A 21,288-nucleotide genomic window follows, 5' to 3' on the forward strand; every position below is an offset into this window, starting at 1 on the left:
CCAGAGACTACCCAAATCATGGCACTGGCCTGAAATTTTCTTATCAAATATGGTTTAAAATAATTGCCATTGACTAGGGTGTGTCAAACAGAGATGTGATACAAATGTATTTTGTGGCAAAGGGATGGGCCCTGGTCGTTGGTGTTACTAAGGGCACAGAGTGTTGCACAGCTCATCACACCGCACCGGCCGATCCCTGCCGAGATTCATGTGCTTTCTGCAATACTGCATTTTCTCGGACTTCCACAAAGTTGCTCAACATTACCCCTCAAAATTGCTCGTGGAGAAAAAGAAGAAGTCTCATTTGTGAGAACTCAAATGTGTTCCTTTAATATGCACACATCTGGAGATTTAAATACCATCCATCGATGTTTAATGCTCTTAAACGTGTTCCCTGTACATAAGAGGATCTGATCCATCTGACATTTCATGACCATTTGTTAATACTCAAGCAGTGTTTGCTATTGGCTTTAGAATTCACTGCCAAATACCCCTGCCTTTAGCCCCAAGCTGGAGTTATCACTGGAATGGGCAGAATGAAGCAGATTGCATTTCTAATTCTCTTGCAGGTACAGCGTACTTACAACACTTATTATTTTATTTTCAGCAATAAGTACCAAAAATAACAAAGCAAACATGAAGGTTGAATGTTTGGTTTGTAGATTTTCTAAAAATGTATGAATGTATTCGGTTCTAATCCCCAAACCAATATTTAGTATTTGTACTGATACAAACTGGCACAGTGAAAAGAAGGTTGACCTTAAAATAGGGAATTCTGGGGTGGGGGGGGCGACGTGTTTGTGTGTATGTGTGAGTGTGAGAGAGTGTGGCCTTAGGACAGGAGAGAGATCCAGCTATTCAGTTCCTATTGACGCACAGACCCCGCAGCGAGGATGCCCAGCACAGGGAACTTCTGTAACCTGGGAGCCACACACCCAGCAGGCCCCCTGGAGGAGCAGGTTTCCATGGCACCAGTGGAACTGTATTAAATTCCCAAATCACAGAATTCGCTTCTGAAATTGCACGAGTCTAGGTAATTGTAAGAGACTCTAACACACTATCCCTGAAAGTATTCAATACTTGAAAGAAGCATTCAGACTTTGCCTTTGTTGTGAGGTTAGGCACAACTGACATCTGACACTCTGTGTCTGTCACTCAGCAAAGTCACCACTGAAAGTCAGTGCCGTTTGTTAGGTTGCAGACCGTGATCAGTGCAGCATCAGAAACAGTGATGCGCAGTCCAGAGAGCTCAGCTAGCTGCTGCAAAACCCTGCCCATGGGTGGGACTCCATCTCTACAGTGTATGTGCACGTGACTCCCAGACAGCAGGGATGCAACGGCAGGTATGGGGACAGAGGACGCAAGGGATTCCATTCATCCAGGGCGCAGTTTTCAGAATATTCGCTCTGCTACTCAGAATCGTTGTACGACACACACTAAAACATCTGCGTGTACACTCTGGACAATAACGTTCTAGGACCACTGCTTGGAGAGGCTGGTCCTGCTGAGGCCCTGCCCTGGGGGATAAACGCGTTACTCGCGGAAAGTGCCGGTCCCCCTGTCCCATGTGCTGGCCCGGGCTGCGTGATGTCAGGGCCGCGGGCTGGCGGCTTCTCTGTGCTTGAGACCGTGATCTGGGCTCCCACACGGCTGGGCCGCCGTCTGCCTTCTCCAGTTCCCACGCGGGACGAGTTTGTGGGAAATGCTCGACCCAGGAGGAAACTGAGAATCCCCTTGCCCGTCCCTCTTTCTCCCTGGGTCTGGCTCCTGGCAGCCCCAAGGCGACTTCTCCCTGTGAGAGGCGACTGGCATTCATTCAACCTGGCCACCACTCTGTGTTTTAGCGAAGTTTGGTAGATTTTTTTCCTCCTAACTCAATTTTTGAGAAAGATTGTTAAAAGAGATTCTCTTTTCTATTTGGGACATCTAACTAAAGCATAATAACTAAAATATAGTAAATATAACGAAAGCTGTATTGTTTTTATCTAAAGTAGCATAAACTTAAAGGCCAGTGATTTTCACAGGGGAGTCATTTTGCAAATGAGGTGAAACCTGCAGACTCTTGTGACCCACTCACAGGTATGAAATCTCAACTTTTCTGAAATTTCATGGAATTCCTATTCCATTGTTCAATTCGTCTTAACAGGCCAATGTGAATGATGTTTTTTAATGGTACAGTGTGTGAAACAAAGAGAGTCACCTGACTAGAACTGGAAAATACCCACCCCAGCATGGAATTCTTGATTCTGCTACTGATTCTCTCAAGAACAATTTTAAGCAGTTGGAGAATTACCCGTTCCATAGTAATGCCTGTCTTCAGCAGGGAGAAAATGGAGGATTAAAGCGTAAAGTTCTAGGAATGTGGAAGTAGTAGAATTGGTTATTCACACTTAACTAAAAGAAAATTCAGCAGTTCCTTTAGGATATATCTCTGTATCTATCAATCAATCTGTCCATTGAATTAAAAATCATATGCAGTTACAGTTTTACGGCATTCTACCTAATTCTTTAGCTCCTTGCTAGCCAGAGCGCTCAGGCTCTGATTAGTGGTAGATTATTAAATTCACGAGTACGATTGATGTAAAAATAAAATAGGCCACATGCTTTTCACTTAGATTTTCTGTCCGCACTTTAATGGAACCATTTGTCAGGAAATTTGGCTTCCTTGATTTCCTAGGTGTGATGACACCCGCTACAGAATTGCCTGTAAAAAACATTTAGTGATCTTTGTTTAAGCTGAAGCCAAATGCTAATGAAAAAGAAACAAGCAAACAAAAGCACAAACACAAAACCTAGGGCCCTGGCATCACAGTGGCGGATCTACTGGATAATCACATTATTTTATTTAGTTGATATTTTGTTTTGAAATGTGCAGGGCTGCCCTCATCCCAATTCTTTTTTTTTTTTTTCCAGTTAATAGAGTTACTTATCCTTCTTTACTGCTTTTTATACTCAGTGGAATAGTAATAATTTAATGCACCCAAAATTATGGAGATGTAGCACATGAAATATGTAAGGTCATAAACTGAAGAGGGTAAAATGGGTGCCCTTCTGGGAAATGCATAGTTTGGTCCAATAGCTCCATAGTCTTCATTTTAACTGAGACTCTAAAAATAAATAAAAGTTCTCAATACAGGGACCATTCTGTCACCTTCACCTGGCTCACAAACGTGCACCCTTCAGGCCTTAAATGTTGCCTCTTTCAGGGTGTCTGATGCCCACCTGGGCTACATGTCTCTCTCTACGCCTCACCTCTTTTTAGTTTTAATGTACTTTTTATTTTTATTTATTTATTTTTAACAATGTTTATTTATTTATTTATTTTGGCTGAGTTGGATCTCAGGGCCCTTCATTACAGTGGGCTTCTCTCTAGCTGTGGCGCGAGGGCTTAGTTGCCCTGGGGCACGTGGGATCTTAGTTCCCTGACTCGGGATTGAACTGGTGTCGCCTGTGTTGCAAGGCGGATTCTTAACCCCTGGACCACCAGGGAAGTTTCCCTGTTCCTCACCTCTTTAGGGGCAAACACTCTGGGGCACTTTCCGTGTCAGACCTCCCGTCTCTTTTATGATTGTACCTTATTCTTCATTGAATCCCCAGCCCCAAGGACATTGCTGGCCCACAGCTAGTCAGCATTCAATTATTGCCAATAAAGGAAAGCCACCTAGGAGACAGTGGATTTGGAAATGCTTTGAAAATGTGAAGTTACTTTATCTCTATTCACTTCATCAAATGTCTAATGAGTGACTAATACATGTTAGACGGTCAGCAGATATCTGAACATAGTTACAAAGATAGAGAAATGCTTTCTACATAGTGTGTCTATAACAAAACTGGGGCTACATTAAAAAAATTCACAAAGGACATATCCCAGTATTATCATAGGATAACAGAATCTTAAATTTGAAATAGAGCTCAGAGTACATTGAATTCAAATTCCACCTCATACAGTTTTTCCCTTCTACAACATTTTGACATGGTACTGTTGAAATTTTGGTTAAATACTGTAAGTGAAATATTCTGTATTTGTGAATAGCCCATAATTGGTCTAAGGCTTTGAATGTTTTAAAGAGGAACTACCTGAGGGCTGGAAAGTTATACGAGTGACAAACAGATTGTTCTCTACCAGCTTCAGATCCAGAAGTGACATCGTCCACATGTACTTAAAATAGGAAGTGAAGTTTGAGGTGAGGCTGTCAATTCTTCTTCCTTCAGGCACTGAGCTGAAAGGGAGTGTTTTTGAAAGACATCCCCGATTTTCTTTAGGTCTTTAAGGGCAGTTCCTCCCAGAACTGAAGCGTCCACGTGTCAGAGAAGAGTTGCTGTTGGAAGCCTTTGTTTCCACACAAGCCTGTCACCCTTGCCTTCTGGTGTCTGGGGTGCACAGATATCTCCTTGCTGTGAGGAGTGCTTATTTGCCAGGCTTTCAACAGAGAATGTGGCCTTGAAACATGTGCTCCTACTGAAAACTTAGATGAAAACAATATGATTGAGGTTTAAAAGTGAGTCTTGCCAGTCTTGTTTGTCTAAGTCAACAGTGAGGCTGTGCAGATCATGGAGAGGGAGGGGGACTTTCTGTCGCAATGTACCCTTTCCAGCATCTCAGTTACCCTGAGCCTGGGTCCCTCCTCTTGGAGTGCTGATCAGGTTCAGAATACCCCCAAATGCTTGACATTCTCTAGAGTTAACAGACAGGAATCAGGTGGCCCACACTCTCTTTGAGGATTGGAGTGTGTTATTTTGGTGTGTGCTTCTCAAAATTACGTCATTTCCTTCTCGCCTCCGAAGTGGCTGGATCCCTGCAGTAGTAAGCCCATGTGTGGTGGCTCTGGCTCCTTTCTTGTCTCGGGGATGTGAGTGGGGCTCCACGTCTCTACCTGACGGAGATGGCCGTGCAAAGCCCAGCCTCTGGGAAGGAGCCCGCATCCGTGTTTCAGGATAACAGCCTCAGAAGCCCTCCTTTCAACCCCCGGAGAACATTCAGCCTCCTCCCAGTTCCCTGCTTGAGTCACGCCTGGTGTGGGGGGAGGCGATCTGGCTTCTGGTCAGAATCAGCTTTATTGATCTGGATCTGCTGAGTGTAAAAGCTGCAGAGGTGACAAGAGATCAAGCGAATCGAGCACAACTTGACCCGACCTCTTACAAATGTTGGGGCAGAGATTCTGCTCAAAGAGGGACACCTATCACCGATTCGGTTTTCTCCCTCTGTCCTCTGCAAGGTCATCTTGCTGATAACAGATCTAGTTCAAACCTAGGATAACACAATGCAGCTGCATTGCCTTAAACAGAAATAGAGGGTACTGTTGTGAATTTTTCCAGAATGGTGGCATTAACCCTGAGTGTCATATGACAGTAGTTTGGCCATGCTCTCAGCTTTGGGGTTGCTGTGCTCTGAGTAAAGCACTGGCAGCTGGGTGCTCTATTCGGGGTGGTAGTGGCCAGGCGAAATCCACCCCAAAACGCTCTGCAGCTGCTCCAGCCTAAGGAGCGAGTTTTGGCGGACGATTTAGGAACTCTCCTTGTCTATCCGAAACCCGTGTGTCACTCACATCCTTTTCATGTCAGTTACTGCTAATGCTCCATAGTTTGTTAACAAGATACTCTTTCCATGTACGTGAGGAGGGGAGAGGTGGGGGGGAGGGGCAGAGAGGAGGACGGATGGAGGGGAAGGAAAGAAAGTGGAAGGAGAGCGAAAGAGAAGAAGGGAATCCCGCCTCTCCTAGTTTTCCCCGGACCACACAGCACCTTCCTACTGTTACAGAGAAAGAATATTCATGGCGCTCCTTAAAGATAATGAGGCAGACTTTTTTTAGGACCCTAGCGATTGGTGTAGGGACCAGGGTGATGGGATTTCACAAAGATATGGCTCAACCCCAGATGCTGTGTGGGCCCGTGGGGGTCACAGCCAAGGGGCAGGGAGGGGGCACAGGTGGGACATTCCTGAGAGGGAACCTCAGGGCTTGGAGGGGTTCTGGCTGAACCCACCTACCAGTGGCGGGTGGGGATGAGAAACTGGATCAGATGTTGAGGCTGGAGGGTTCTTGTAGGGTGACTTAGAAGGGTGCTTGCTAAAGTTGGCTTTTACAAGGAGGTGCACAGGTGGGCCTCGGGGGAGTGTCAGGACCCGGATTAAAGCTTTTTCAGGCAAAGAAGCTTTGTCATTCCCCTGCCTTCAACTCACGAAGGACTGAAAATTCCTCTAGCTTCCCTCCCCACTTGGAAGCCCTCTGGTTCTGAAGCTTCTCTGACACCCTGTTTGCCAGCGACCTCCTTACATATCAGAGTCCTCACATCAGTACTATTTTCCTCCCCTTAAGTACTGATGTTCACCCCAGTTTCGTCTTTGGGCCCTTTCTTTCCTTGCTGTACATACGTTTCACGGGCGAGCTCAGCCACCTGTTGGGTTCAGCCTCCATCTGTAATCTAGCTTTTCCTAAATCTCTGTCTGCAGGGTGTCCCTCCCCTGAGCTCTGGACTTCTGTGTTCAACTGAGGATGTGACAGTTTCCCCTAGACATCAGTTCAAACATAACTCAAATGGACGTTTTCTGAAATTGAACTTATTTTCTGATATCAATCCTTCCTTTGGAATTTCACAGATAGTTCAGGAATCTAGTCTCTCACGGGGAGATCCTTCCATCCTTTTCTTTGCTACCCATTTTCAATAGGGTTACAGAACTTATATTAATTCCAAGTGTCTCTTCCTTTCTTTTGGCCTTTATTTGGAAATAGAATAAATAGATAAATAACATAAAATATCAATAAGTAAAAGAAATAAATGGAGAAACCATACCTGGGGAAATACCTTTTAACAATTTTATGTTTGAACTATTACTTATGTTACCCACAATTGTTGAGAAAAATTAATGAGTTGAAGAAAACTCTATCAAATAAAAAATATATAAATGGAAAAAGTTCCAATAATGTTTGCATTCAATGCTGTCAGTCACTTGACAATAAAGATAAACTAATTTTGAATGTAGTACTTTTATTATTTTAGATTTTTTTATTGGAGGATACTTGATTTACAATGGTGTGTTAATTTTTCCCGTACAGCGTAGTGACCCGGTTATGCATATACATACATATCCTTTTGTATGTTCTTCTCCATTGTGGTTTATCCCAGGCTGTTGAATAGAGTTCCCCGTGCCATACCGTGGGACTCTGTTGTTTCTCCACGAATGTGGTACTTTTATAGAAGACAAGCTCTCCAGCGTGTTTTTGTTGGTTTTGCTTGCTTTTCAGCTGGCCACTGCGGCTCCCCGGATCCCATCGTGAACGGCCACATCAGCGGCGACGGCTTCAGTTACAGGGACACCGTGGTTTATCAGTGCAACCCCGGTTTCCGGCTCGTGGGGACTTCCGTCCGGATATGCTTGCAAGACCACAAGTGGTCCGGACACACCCCAGTCTGTGTCCGTAAGTACAGCCTGTGAACTAAGTCAGTGGGTGCTTCCCTTCGTGGTGTTTTCTTTTGTCATTAGGTCATAACACAGACACGTTTAAGCTCAGAGAAAGGATGGAGAGCTGTCGGAAGAAAGAGAACGTGGGCGCCCCTCCCTTTCCGTCTTTGGTCCTTCTCCCATTCCATGTCCTTCCGACGCCTCCTCCAGGCTCCCTGCACATTGAGTTTGCTCACCAGCTCATCTCAGATGGGTCCCAGGATGAGGGATGTCAGGCATTCATTCTCCCTACGTTGTCCCAGGACGACAAGGTGGAAACAGCATCCCACCAGAGGAGGATAGAGGTGCTGGGTCCGAGTCTGCAGGTTGGCTTTGCAGGGGCCCCACGGTGGCCACCCCTCAAGCTTCTGTGTTGTTTTGTGTTCTTGTCATTGCTTCATCAAGAGCACAGAGAGTTTGTACGCAGTCGTCCCTTTAATAAAGAGGTGAAATTGTATGTAACCATTGTCCTCAAACTTCATAACTTGAGAGACGAACGCTGACTCCTGTTTTTAGAAGAAATTGTACCCTTATGCAAATTTCCTTTTAAACCAATTTTTTTTCCTAATATGTTCTTTATTTTCCTAAACAAAGGGATTGTTGATGTAAGTTTAGGACAGTGACAGGTGTTCTCTGTGATAGTGCTGTGGTAACCGTACACAGTTCAAGGGTGAAAGCTTTACTTAGAAGAAAAAATTGTTGACAAGATAAATGAGAAGGAAAACACCAGTTTTACAACTGTAATGTGTTTCTTTTGAAAGGGCCAGTGAAGGATATGTTCATGATTTGTATTGCTGTTATTGTGGACATGACATAGTGAGGGTTGGCTATGTTCCAAAGGACCATACAATAGGGAATGTCAAAGAAAATATGATTTGAGCACGTACTCCTATTTTTGCTAATTTCATGATGTTTAAATTGATATTGGATTAATTTATACATACACAATTTAAATTATCATCCAAGTCCCTATAGTGTTTCAAGATGAGAGTTCCACAAAGTTAGCTGGTGTGTTCTAAGGGGAAAAAGTTCAAAACTCACGATTAATACAAAAATTTAGCATCTCTTGTTTTTCACTGCTTTATTCTAAAATTACCTGATACTCTGTCATGATGTAAGAAATAATAATGATGACGATGAAGAAAGTACATTTGCCAGGCGCTAGTTATTTTCCACGATTATAATAAAAACCTGTGGGTTCAGCCCATGATTCTTTCTCTCAATATTCCCTTCCAAATATAAACAGAATCTGCAACATATCTGATTAGCTGTCAACCCCTTAATTCATACATTTAACATACATGTACATGTACTAATAAGGAATGCCAAGTGAGAGTGATGACTTGTTAATGTGGACCTGTCTTCCTCCGTAGCCATCACCTGTGGCCACCCAGGGAACCCTGCACACGGTTTCACTAATGGCAGCGAGTTCAACCTGAATGATGTCGTGAACTTCACCTGCAACACCGGCTACTTGTTGCAGGGCGCATCTCGAGCCCAGTGTAGGAGCAACGGCCAGTGGAGCAGCCCTCTGCCCACCTGCCGAGGTAGGAGAGCTTCCTCCGGGGTTAGTGAGGGCTGATGATAACACGCGGGAGCCTGTCTGCGTGCATAGCGGGTGAAGCTTCCCCTCCAGAGTCAGGGCTTCTGCAAGCGCCTTCTGTTGTGGTGGGAAAACATTTCTCAGTATAACGTGCAAATCGCTCCATGGCCTCTTTCTTGCTCTTGGCCAGATATTCAATCAAAAAACCCTGGGATTCTCTACTTCAAAGACTACTCGTCTTCTGTTTGTCTTTCTCTCCATTTATGTGCTCATTTATTTCTGCCACATATATTCCACATCTTTGGTCCCTAAGCTTCTAGCCTTATGGATATATTTGAGAAGTTCTTATTGCTTTTAAATCTCAAGTTTTAGAAATTCACTTCTTTAGAAATCGACACATAGATCTGGACTAACACCTAAATTTCCAAGGGAATGCTGCTTTGTAGTTTTTGTATTTCTAGATGTTTGAGCTCATGCTGTTTAAGGTTTTGCTTCAAACACTTTCCCTTAAAACATCTCCTTCAAATATTTTCCATTAAAACATCTCTCTTACTGAAGACGCATGCATGTCCTTCCATGTGAAGGTGAAGTTTTTTGTTGTTTTGGTTTGGATTTTTTGGTAATAATATGGTATTAAAGGCAGACACTTACGGAGGTCCCTTGCTCTGACAATCACCCACCTTCTCACTGGGCTCCAAGGGAGCTGTATTCAAATGCAACAATAGCAGAATGGGAATCCAGGCATGTTTTAAATAGCAGTTATGTGAAATTGGCTACAAACTGTCGAGTCTGGCACGTGTCTTATTCAGAGTGCTTGGCTTAAGCTCAAAGACAAAGTAAAGCCTCCTAATTCCACGTCCCTCTAAAACTCCCTTTTCAATGTTGGAAAGACTTGCTGTGAAGAGCAGAGGCCCCAGGTTCCCTGTTCTCACTGTCCCCAGAAAGCAGGCTTCGGGTGTGTCCTGTTTGCGGGGGGATGGAGTATCTCACAGAGATGCCCCTGGTTTCTTGTTCCAAAGCTCCAGCTGGTCTCCTGACAACGTGGGGCTCTGGTCAGCTTGACCATTGACAAGTTCATCTTGTAGGTTATAGGTTATATATTATAATTGTATTAGTCAGGGCCATGGAACGGGGTGACCGGGGTTAGGGCTCATCTTGGAATGTGTGAGCCAGGGCAGGAAGCTGGCTTCTAAATGACCTCTAGCCCCTCTGCCTTCCACGTGGGGCCACCTTGGCAAACCCTAAATGCTTACCGAGTATCGTGATGCACGTGGCTGTGATGAGCACGGTGACTCGCTCAGCCTCACCCTCACCTCTCACAGGGAAACGTGGGGCCCATGTGTCTGCCAGGAGCCCTGAGCACGTGGACAGCAGTGGAAAGGCTTAGCTGTAGGTGTCTGGCACTCGGTAAGGCAGCTGCAAAGATTTAGGAAAAGATTAAACACCTTTAATCAAACTGTTTTCTCTGCCCTCTACAACAAGGAAAAAAACAGCACAACTGAAAGAATGGTTACAAATGAAGGCCCTTAAATTTGGGTTCAGTTTATCTTCACACAGGGTCACGGCCTAACTGTGCCTTTGATGCCTTAGGTGTATGAGAACCATCTATATCCATTCCCCCCAAACCCTTCTACTCAACTTAACATTTATTAAGCACCTGCTGTGTTCCGAATGCTGTGCTGCACACTGTCAGCATAGAGATGGGTGTAATGCTTCATACCTTTAAGTAGATACCATTCCGGGGGCTAATTAGGGGGAGAAGGTCCCCACGGCTGCTGAGACTCTGTCCACTGGACACAGTACATTCTGGCGAAGTGACAGATTGAGTAAGTTCAAAACAGCAGGCTTTTAATTATCAAAACTTTTTTTGTTTCTGTACTTCATTTTCCTCTAACTTATGCCAAAAAGAGAGAGAGAAGAAATTAAATGCCTATCATTTATTAATGGTTTTTGGTGTTTTACAATAGATACTAGGTCCTTTAGATATCTATGGCACAGTTTAAAGAATGCTAGAATGTGTTTTAAAGTCTTCAGTATTAATTTTGACTTTTCTTACCTTCCTCCCTTTTCTTGAAAAATAGGAATGGTCTTATTTTTTTAGTAGACGTTATTTTTTAGAGCAGTTTAGGTTCATGGCAAAGTTGGGCTGAAGGTACAGAGATTTCCCATAAACCCCCTGCCCCCACCCATGCACAGCCCCACCTCACCCCCCAATGTCACCACCCCCACCAGATGGTGCATTTGTTATCATTGATGAACCTGAATGGACACATCATCTCACCCAGAGTCCACAGGTGACATGAGGGTCCACTCTTGGTGTTAGACGGTCTGTATGTTTGGACAGGTGCACAATGAGTGACACGTATCCACCACTGCCACATATCTTGCAGAGTGTTTTCACGACCCTAAAGTTTCTCTGTGCCCCACTTATTCATCCCTCCTCCTGCCCCCAGCCCCTGGCAACCCCTGATCGTTTTCCTGTCTCCATAGTTCTGCCTCTTCCACAGTGTCGTACAGTTGGAATCACACAGTATATAACCATTTCAAATTGGCTTTTTTCATTTAGTAAATGCATTTAAGTTTCCTCTATGCTTTTTAATGGTTTGATAGCTCATTTCTTTTCAGTGATGAATAATATTCCATCGTCCCGATGGACCACAGTTTATCCATTCACATACTGAGGGACATCCGGGTTGCTTCCAAGTTTTGGCAACTATGAATAAAGCTGCTGTATTCATTCCTGTGCAGGTTTTTGTGTGGATGTAAGTTGTTAACTCCTTTGGGTAAATATTAAGGAGCGTGATTGCTGGATTGTATGGTAAGAGTATGTTTATTTTTGTAAGAAACCCAGACTGTCCTCCAAAGTGGCTGCACCATTTTGCATTCCCACCAGCAAGAAATAAGAGCTCCTGTTGCTCCACACCCTCGCCAGTGTTTGGTGTTGTCAGTGATCTGGATTTTGACCGTTCTAATAGGTGTGTAGTGGAATCTCATTATTGTTTTAATTTGCATTTCCCTGATGACATATGATGTGGAGCATCTTTTCATAGGATTATTTGCCATCAGTAGGTCTTATTTGCTGAGGTGTCAGTTAAGGTCTTTGGCCCATTTTTAGTTGGGTTGTTTGTCTTCTTATTGTTGAGTTTTAAGAGTTTTTAATGTTTCAGATTACTGTCCTTTATCAGTTATGTCTTTTCTAATATTCTCTCTTAACCTGTGGCTTGTCTTCTCCTTCTCTTGACACTGCCTTTGGAAGAGCAGAACTTTAAAATTAGTACTTAATTTTAAAATCTGACACTTCAAAAACGTCTGATGAAGGAGGAGATGACTGACAAACAGTCGTCCGAGTGCTGAGGGGATCGGAAATCACGCCCTCATCTCCCGGGTGCCTCCCGCTCGTGTTTCTGTTGTTTTCTATTGCTCTGTTTTGCTTCATTTATGAACTAAGAGATACAATCTAGTGCACAGAATTTACATGCATATTATTCGACCAGGAAAAGCATGAATTCAAAGAGGTCAGACTTATAAAGACAGTGAAGCATCAGAAAAAAATGGCATGAAACTCAAAAAGTTAAAGTTAACAAAAATAGCTACTCTATTCATAAAACTTCCAGGGATTCTTCAAGGTGTGTACTGCAGTATGGCCTGATTCTTACCTTATGTGGTTCCTTGAATAAACCCCCAGATGGTTCAGGGTGTTGTGTCTCATGTCAGCATCATGTCGTGCTTGATTTCTTCTCCCAAATACTTGATGTGATTCTCAGATGTCTAATCTGTGGAGGTCAATGAGTTGTGGAATCCTGAGTAATCGTACAGCATCTGGTTAATGATGCAGAAGAGAAACCCCACGAGGACTTTGGAATGAATTCCCAGTAAATCTGTGCGAAAGTCAGGCTGACTTAGACACAGATTTCCACAAAGTCTCTCCACCCTGGACTCACCTTTTACCCTCAGACTCAGCCCTTCCCAGGGAAAAGCTCTGGCCATGCCAGCTGTGTTTGTGATAAATCAGAACCCTCCAATCCAGGAAGCGACTCACCCCCTGGTTCTATCTTTACAAACAGGATCAGGAAAATAAATAAATAAAAGAAGGGATCCTTTTTGCTAGTAGTAATATCTTTCTGAAATAAATAAATTATATGGATGTAAATTTCATAAAAAGGAATGAAAACCAATGTCTTCACATTTATTTTAAGAATCAGATTATGCCTACTGTTCCAGAGGCCCCCGTTTCTATAGAAGAGCTTTCTGAATCTTTGTCTCCTAAATTCAAATATGTGTCAACATGAGCTTAAAAAGTTCAGTCAGTTCAAGGAGAAATAAATGAGGTATACCAAGTCTGGCAGTTTTAGGATGAGTCACTTAATATTTTCTTTCCTTGTGTAATAATTTTTGTGTTACATGCAAATGTTTGGAGGTTTTATTTTCTCTTTCTTATCTACAGTTTTGTGGGATTGGCCATTTAAACTCAGAGAATTAAAATATATGTCCTTTGCTATTACAGACACGAGTATAAAGAAAATTAAGAAAATATGGGGTGAGTGAAGGTTCTGTTCTGGTTAGAGAGGAATAAAAAAGGAAACAAAAAAAACTCACTAAACTTGCATCACTGAATCCAGGGTCTTGTAGTGAATCCTCAAGTTCACTGGAGAATATCAGTTTTCTTCCATGAACAGTCAAAGAAATCCTACCTTCCTCTTAGGTTCCCATGAGTTCTAAGTAAGCCAGTGCATGTGAAATGCTTAGCAAAGTGCCTGGCACATAGTAGGTGCTCAGTCTCCCTGCCCCCACTCCCACCCACCTCTGAAATTTAACTAGAATCAACTATAATCAATCAGAACCTTCTTTATCAAACCCGAATGTCTCATTACACCTAAAGCCAATTTCTTTATTCTTATCAGTTAGTGATAAAAGGTGAAAGGTAACTTTCATATGTTTGAAAAATAGTCATCATAGGTTCTTTTGGTGACCGGTAATCCTACGTTTAAATTTTGATTCATCCAAGTAAACAAGTTGGAAATGTTTATTCTGTGTGATACACTGAATAGTCACCTCACCTTCGATTGTCCTCTCAACTTCATGAAACTCGTGAATTCTGAGCAGCTGTCCTCCCGACATGGTGGGGCTCAGAGAGCCCTGCTCTCCTCTGCCGGCAAAGGCGGGGGATGCAGGCGGACCTCACCGTTACCAGAGTGATAACTGCTTCTCTTTTCTTTCTCTTCTTGCCTCCAGCCCCACCCTTCTCTTGACCCCAAACACATAATGGCACTTGCTTTGTGCACTTCGTCTTTCTCACCCACCGCACAATCAGGCTGCATTCAGGAAAGCTGGGCCCGAATATAAAACTATGAATTAAAGAAAGGAGGAGCCCGGTGGGGCGTGCGGAGTCCCGGGATGCATGAGGCATGGGCCGGGCGCCCCGGCGCAGGAAGGCTTGGCACCTCCACGTGGGTCGCCTAAGCGGTGTCCTTTCCTCTCACTGCAGAGAGTCTGCTGTGGTTTGGGGACCGTCCTCTAAGCGCTATGTAAGCTCAAACTCGACACCATAGCGTCTTTGGCCTTCGGGCCAAGGCAACACCTTTCTGCTTTTGAAGGTCAGACACAAGGGAGCTGTTTCTGTCTCCTGGGCTTGACATGCAACTCTAAGTGCCCAATGGGCCGATGCAGGCGTTTTTCAGGTCATAAAAATAATCGTGCAAGTCAGTGACACTTTTTCCAAATAGCTAATGCCTGCTATTATGGTGGGTTTGGTGACAATTTTATTGCAGGTGCAATGCACCATGGAGCCTTAAAAATACTTGCCGGGGCTCCGTAAACATGTTTCCTTGACTCGAAAGAACCTGTCTTTCTTCTATCAACTAAGGATTGGTTTAAGAAGGGTAGGATATTATTCTGCAGCGCTGAAAGGGACCCTTGTCCGCCTCTGATCCGCCCACCCCATCGTCCTGGGGAGAGAGAGAAATCAGGGTGCAGACGGGCAGGGTTTGCCTTTGGCCGCTGGGACACCGAGTGCAGTGGCTGCCTGGGAACTTGTCATGCTACTGGCTTCTGAGCCAGAAATATCTGGAGAGAGCACGGCTCCCCAGCAGCTGCCCCATTCAGTGGTAGGCGGGTCAGAGAGAGAGAATTGGGGCTCTTTCTTTCCTCTGCACCTGCAAAAGCACGTGGCTGGTTCCCTCCCAGATGCCAGCCGGCACTCAGGCTCAGAGAGTGTCATTCAGATGAACCAGGCACATCCCACTGTCACTGCCGGAGCTGTTTCTACAGGGGAAGAAGCTTAAATCAGAGGCTGCCTTAATTTACACTTCTATTAAGTGTTGATAGAGGAGTTGTCATTTTTGTCTGCTTTAGACACATAACAGAAATTACCTAGGCACGTATTGAAGCATTAGTGCATGTCAGGGTGGGGTGGGAATTAATTACTGTGTCCCAGGCTGTCCTGAAGTACCACAGTCGCATACAAATATGTAGACTAACTTCAGCCGTTTCTATTTTAACATTTTCATAACATAAAAACCTAACCAGGGAAACGAATTTTAGACCTTACATTGAAGAAGCCTATTATTAGGAAACAGTTAAAGACCGTCAGCCTCGCGTTGTTAAAGGTGCTATAGTAGCCGACATATTGCTTGACAGTTTTTGAAGCATAATGGCCCAAAGCAGGAAGTGGGATTCGTCAAGGGTACAGGATTTCACAAGCTTTGGCTGTCATGCTGTCGTCCTACCAACTTTCTAAAACCACGAGGAGGAGTTTGCCTTCTCTGCCCGTCTGTCTGTTTTGTTTATGAACGTATAGCTGCATCTGAATAATGTGCACCGCGCTTTCCTTTTTCAGTGGTGAACTGCTCGGATCCAGGCTTTGTGGAAAATGCCGTTCGTCACGAGCAACAGAATTTCCCTGAGAGTTTTGAATATGGAATGAGTGTCGTGTATCACTGCAAGAAGGGATTTTACTTGCTGGGATCTTCTGCCTTAACCTGTATGGCAAATGGCTTATGGGATCGCTCTTTGCCCAAGTGTTTGGGTAAGTGAGGGTCCTTTTGGCCACAGAGCCCTGTAAGAACACCACCAACAGAACACAGTTTTTTTCAGGTATTCAAAACGGTACTGATTTTTAATTCTCTCTACCCACCCCCATCACAAATTATATTTGTTATTATGACAACTTTATAGGTTGGCCAGAAATCACCAAATGCAGCTCACACTAGTTTCGCGGGAAGAAAGGGGGGGTGCTGGCCTGCTCGCGAAGCTGGCCCCAGAGGGAGACGGACTCGGCTCGCGGGCTCCGCCTGGACCGGGCTGTCTCTGTGTCTGCTGTTGCTGCGTGTCTCCTGCTTCGGGCCAGCAGGGAGGCTAATCCACCGGTTCAAACGGGCACCAGCGGCCTCCAGACGGTGCCTCTATCAACACCCCGAATCTCTCAACACCATGCATCTGTCTGGACCCAGGTTCAGAATTATTGGCAAGAGGCTGTAAACGGAGTCTCTATCTATTGACCTAGTACCTGTGGCCGGAAGGGTGGCGCTCTCTGAGGGGCCTGATTTGGCTCTCTTCAGCGCTTCTGGTACAGTCCGATGTGAACATGATAAAAAAGATAGTGTCCTGGTCGTAACTTCCTCCTGACCCGTAGGTTTAAACAAGAGGAGGGCGGATTGCTGTGAAGAATGGGGTGCTCAGGACAGACAAGATAGGCCGCCGCTATGGCTCCCCTCAAAACACTATTAACAGTACGTTTCAGACCATATAGGTTCACAAGGACACTTTCTTTTTTACCCAAATAGCTAATAGTATTACTTTCTTTCACTTGAAAAATCATATTGTCCTTTAGCTCAGAGAGAATTTTCTTGTTAAAACATAGTCTGAAAATGAAGGAAAAGGAGTCACTCTCCTTGGCCTTTTAAAAATCAGTCAGAAACAAAACAAAACAATCCTTATCTTTTTAGTATTCATTTTGTGTGGGTAGAAAAAATAGGAAATGACAATCACATTATAAATTGAACTTACTGAAAAAAGTGATAATCCATTTCACCTGTGACAATTACGGCGTTTTTTTCAGTACATTTTCAGAGTGCATTGGTGCTGGAGACTTTTTTCCTGCAAGTTAGGGTCCCACAAAGCCCTTTCAATCTAAAACCAGTCTCAAATTCTAACTGTAACAAAACAACGAATTTCTACAGAGAAAGAGAGCGGTGACTTTCAAAAACAAACGTACAGGCTTACATGACAAAACACATCTGTAAATGTATTACTATCCTCATCAAGCTTTATGTTTTCTGGTTTTCTGCGCCTTCACACACGGGAATTTTTCAGAGAAATTTGTTTTGTTTGTTTTTCTCCCCAAAGATTTCTCTTGCATCTTCCCTGGTGTCTGTGAGACTTGTATTGGTTGTTGCAATGATGCCAGCATGCTCCAACCTCCAGGAACCAGGTTTTAACTGATCTCATTTTCCAAGGGGCGACGTCCCACCACTGCGGTCATTAACCGCTGGAATTACCGTGAATTTGGGAATACACGCTCGCAGAGGAGGTTTTGTTTTCACGTGCTCTTCAGCAGCTAACCTCCATCTCTATTTTTGCTGTTATACTGTTCCACTGATTTTTTTCTTTTATTTCACCTGGAACTGATCATTTACCAAGAATTTCACTGATTCAGCTCTAGTTAGCTTCTTTTTAGGACTCCGTAGGTACACTCCTCTTGTCCAGTGAGTGGATGTCAGTGTAAGACAGTCTCAGAGGAGGGCTTATGTGACTCAGGGGGTGGCTGATGCCTTCCAACCTTTCTAACCTGCCCCTCTGGCTGGCATCACTTTGGGGTTGTCAGTGACTGAATGCAGCCCCTCGAGGATGTTAAACCAGCAGAGCCTTTGAATACTCTTTGGCATCATCAGCCCAGGTAGCTGTTTGTACGTGGTATAAAATTTGCCCATGGCTAACCCTAATTTTGGACTTTATAGAAAGGGAGAGATATGTCTTTACGATCCTATGGTAATCTGGATTCTAGAATCTTCCTTCTTGAGGGATAATTATGATTAGATGATGGGCCTGATTTGGTGTAATTATAAAGAAATGAGTGGACTACTTGAGGAAAATATTAATCAGTAATTTATTATTATATTTTTTCCTTAAACATTTTAGATTGCCACCTATTCAAAGAAAAATTGTTAGATGGTCTCTCTAGACATGGGAACTGGAAGAGGAAGCAGATTTGACCGAGTTTTGTCCCCAAGCAAAGCATGATTGTCATACTAACTGGAGAAACAATGGAAATAGTCTTGGTGAATCTATGTTAGTTTCTAACATTTTGTGTAACACTGCTTGTTTAGGACACAGTTAAGGGCAGATGGGAAAAATTTAGGTAGAGTGACTTTCTTTTTTGAAAACCTAAATATCAATTTCTACCTTAAGCAAAGCTATCTTAACCTAATAAAAAAAAACAAACAAAAACTTCATTGACAGACCCTTTCGTGGACTTCAGTAACGTGACTATTCCGGGTAGGAGGAGGGTCGTCTGGAAATTGGCATTTCTTATCCACAGGGCACTGCAGCGATGTGCAGTGTATCCGGGTGTTTTTTGTTAATAGGTGATGATTGTATGAGTCTCTAAGGGACATTGACCAACACAAAGCAGCTTAACAGGAACAATGTACTCATTGATTTGATTTGATTTTTTTCTTAAGTTATTTCGTGTGGACACCCAGGGGTCCCTGCCAACGCCATCCTAACTGGAGACCTGTTTACATCTGGGGCCGTGGTTCACTACTCATGCCAAGGGAGACGGAGTCTCGTAGGCAACAGCAGCAGGACTTGCCAGGAGGACAGTCACTGGAGCGGAGCCCTGCCCCACTGCACAGGTGGGCATGACGCAGTCAGCTCTTCATTCCAAGCATTGGGTAGTGGTGCCGTTCTTTGAAGTCGGTATTATTCCGTTCCAGCCAAGTACGCCTCTATGATATAGCGTCAGCGTCATCTTCATCTTCCTTCCCTTTAAACACCTATCACGACACATTTTCCTCTGCAGGAGTCTCCCTAGCACCTGAGTAGGAAGCTTGCTCACCTTGACTCAGTTTGCCCCTGTTTTCCCCTCCTTTTTTGTGCTTCCTCTCAGTTCTTCCACATCTTTCCTGTCGCTGTCGTCAATTGTTAAATCAATCCTGTTTGGAAAAAATATCAACTTAATTCTTCCATGAATGTTTCATAATAAACAAAATATGTAAATATAATAAACAAAATAAACATAATCAGCAGACCGACACAGTGTAGAAGCATCAAACCTCTCATTTGATTTTTTTCGTTCCCAACACACCTTCACCCCCATCTCCTCGTCAGCTTCCTCACCAGCATTTCCAATGAGCAATTCCTGCATTTACCATCCCCAGTATTTTATTTCTTCTAAAGAATATCAATTATTGTACAACCGTATTTTAATAAGCTATTTCGATTGTAGTTACACAGAAACGATTTCTTAGCCTCTTCCGTTTTTGTGCTGTAATAAAGGAAATCTTTCTCAGGAGATTTCCAGAATGCTGTATGACTGTAACTGTGTTTGATACACATTTACATAAAGTTTCATTCCCTTTAAACATAACAGCCCTGTTTTAAACGAGTCTAACAGCACTGAGTATTGCCATACGTGTTTGTGTTCCATAGGAAATAATCCTGGATTTTGCGGTGATCCAGGGACCCCAGCACATGGGTCTCGGCTTGGAGATGAGTTTAAGGCCAAGAGCCTTCTCCGCTTCTCCTGTGAAATGGGCTACCAGCTGCGGGGCTCGGCAGAGCGAACGTGTCTGCTCAACGGGTCATGGTCAGGACTGCAGCCCGTGTGCGAGGGTAAGTTCAAGCCTGAAAGTCAGCGTTTCAGGTTGAAACCAGGTAACTCACTCTAAAATGACCAGTAACATTCCACAAAAATCCTACAGGTTTACACTATTTCTACAATTAACCTACTTACCCCCCAAACGTATAAGAGAATCATCAAAAAGCACAGCTGGGCATAAGGAGGTACCTGACTGTTCAAAAGATCATACGACACTGTCCTCACCCTTTGAAAGTCCATGGTCTAAAGGAGGTGTCTGTCTTCTCCTGGTGACGTTCTCTGTGTTTTGTGGCTGCTGGTGGTGAGAGCTGAGGTGAAGGAGTTGTGAGTAGGGCAGAGTGAGTCGCTGCTGGGAGCTCCCTGCAGGCTGGAAGAGGCTTCTGTTCACACGTTCCTTCCAGGCTGTTGGTGGTCCTTGTTCAGAGCACTGTGTTGCAAAAGATTCTCGGGTTACTTTCCGTATAATATTTTGGAGTGAGTATATTTTATTGTACTATTTAAGAGGCATGATAGGAAATGGTGGGAAACCTCAGTAATAACAGTAAAATGCCACGGCTCTTTATAGACACGATGTCATGTCTTGGCAATGCCTGTCTTAAGCAAAGGTGAGCTGACATGTCATGAGTGTGTTCAGAGTCTAGAAAATAACTGAGTTAGAATTCGGACAGATAAGACTTTAACATTTGCACACAAACTTCTCAATGACTGAATTTTCAAGTCTAAAACAGTTACACAAATTAATTACCTATTTTTACATGTATGAAACACTTCCCATAGAATTTGATCAGCTTGAATAAACTCACACAATATCAACACCAGAAATATAGATCAAGTTCCCTTAATCTTTATTTTCCCTACTATGTCAACTCTCCTTGTACTGTCACTCATTTTATTATAGGTGTTATACAGATAAGTAGAATATAATATGCATGTATCTAATCTGACTATATTTTCCATAGTTAACTGTATCATATGTAGTCTACATAATATAAAATGATATGTATGAATAAGCCAATCCTATGTATGCGTGTGTGTGTATCCTCTCATTGAGAGTCAGAGATTATCCTGGTTATTATAGTCAAAGACCTATCTATCTCTCTATAGAGATAAGTATACATGATAATCCAAGATAATGTTTGACTCCAAATTGCCTCTTGACAATCAAGTTAATGTAAATCTTAAGATTAGGCCCTGAAGAAGTTAAATCAAATATGAGTAAGCAGTTGTGGGGAAATGCCACCTGCAGGGTGATTTGCAGGGTGATGCCATTTCTATTGACTGAAGTATGCGACTGTACGTTAGTAGAGCTTTTCTCACTCTCGGGTCCCTCCCCTCTTGTAGAAATTTGAATGTTAAAATTTGCATGAGAGCATGTCTTTCTCACCAAAACCAGAACATTTCATTTTCTGTTCTATGATATAATACCTCAAAGTTACACATGACCTCCGTAATCTACAATTACACCCCATCTAACCTTTTCTCTATACCACA

The 21,288-nt window shown here is 43.5% G+C and overlaps 1 protein-coding gene across 1 annotated transcript in view; it reads left to right on the forward strand.

Moving 5' to 3' along the window:
- Window positions 1–21,288, forward strand: part of LOC111173362 (CUB and sushi domain-containing protein 1) — a 64,068-nt gene that overhangs the window by 13,386 nt on the left and 29,394 nt on the right. Inside the window, exons 4-9 of the mRNA XM_089903832.1 lie at window positions 7,242–7,415; window positions 7,481–7,750; window positions 8,812–8,985; window positions 15,817–16,005; window positions 18,680–18,832; window positions 19,629–19,811. Coding sequence (XP_089759958.1) covers window positions 7,242–7,415; window positions 7,481–7,750; window positions 8,812–8,985; window positions 15,817–16,005; window positions 18,680–18,832; window positions 19,629–19,811 — 1,143 coding nt within the window. The remainder of the gene's footprint in view (window positions 1–7,241; window positions 7,416–7,480; window positions 7,751–8,811; window positions 8,986–15,816; window positions 16,006–18,679; window positions 18,833–19,628; window positions 19,812–21,288) is intronic.

The sequence above is a fragment of the Delphinapterus leucas genome, chromosome 21, assembly GCF_059928025.1.
Source record: "Delphinapterus leucas isolate spDelLeu-1000000601 "Yukka" chromosome 21, BTC_Dleu_Yukka2, whole genome shotgun sequence".
In the NCBI taxonomy this organism is placed as follows: domain Eukaryota; kingdom Metazoa; phylum Chordata; class Mammalia; order Artiodactyla; family Monodontidae; genus Delphinapterus; species Delphinapterus leucas.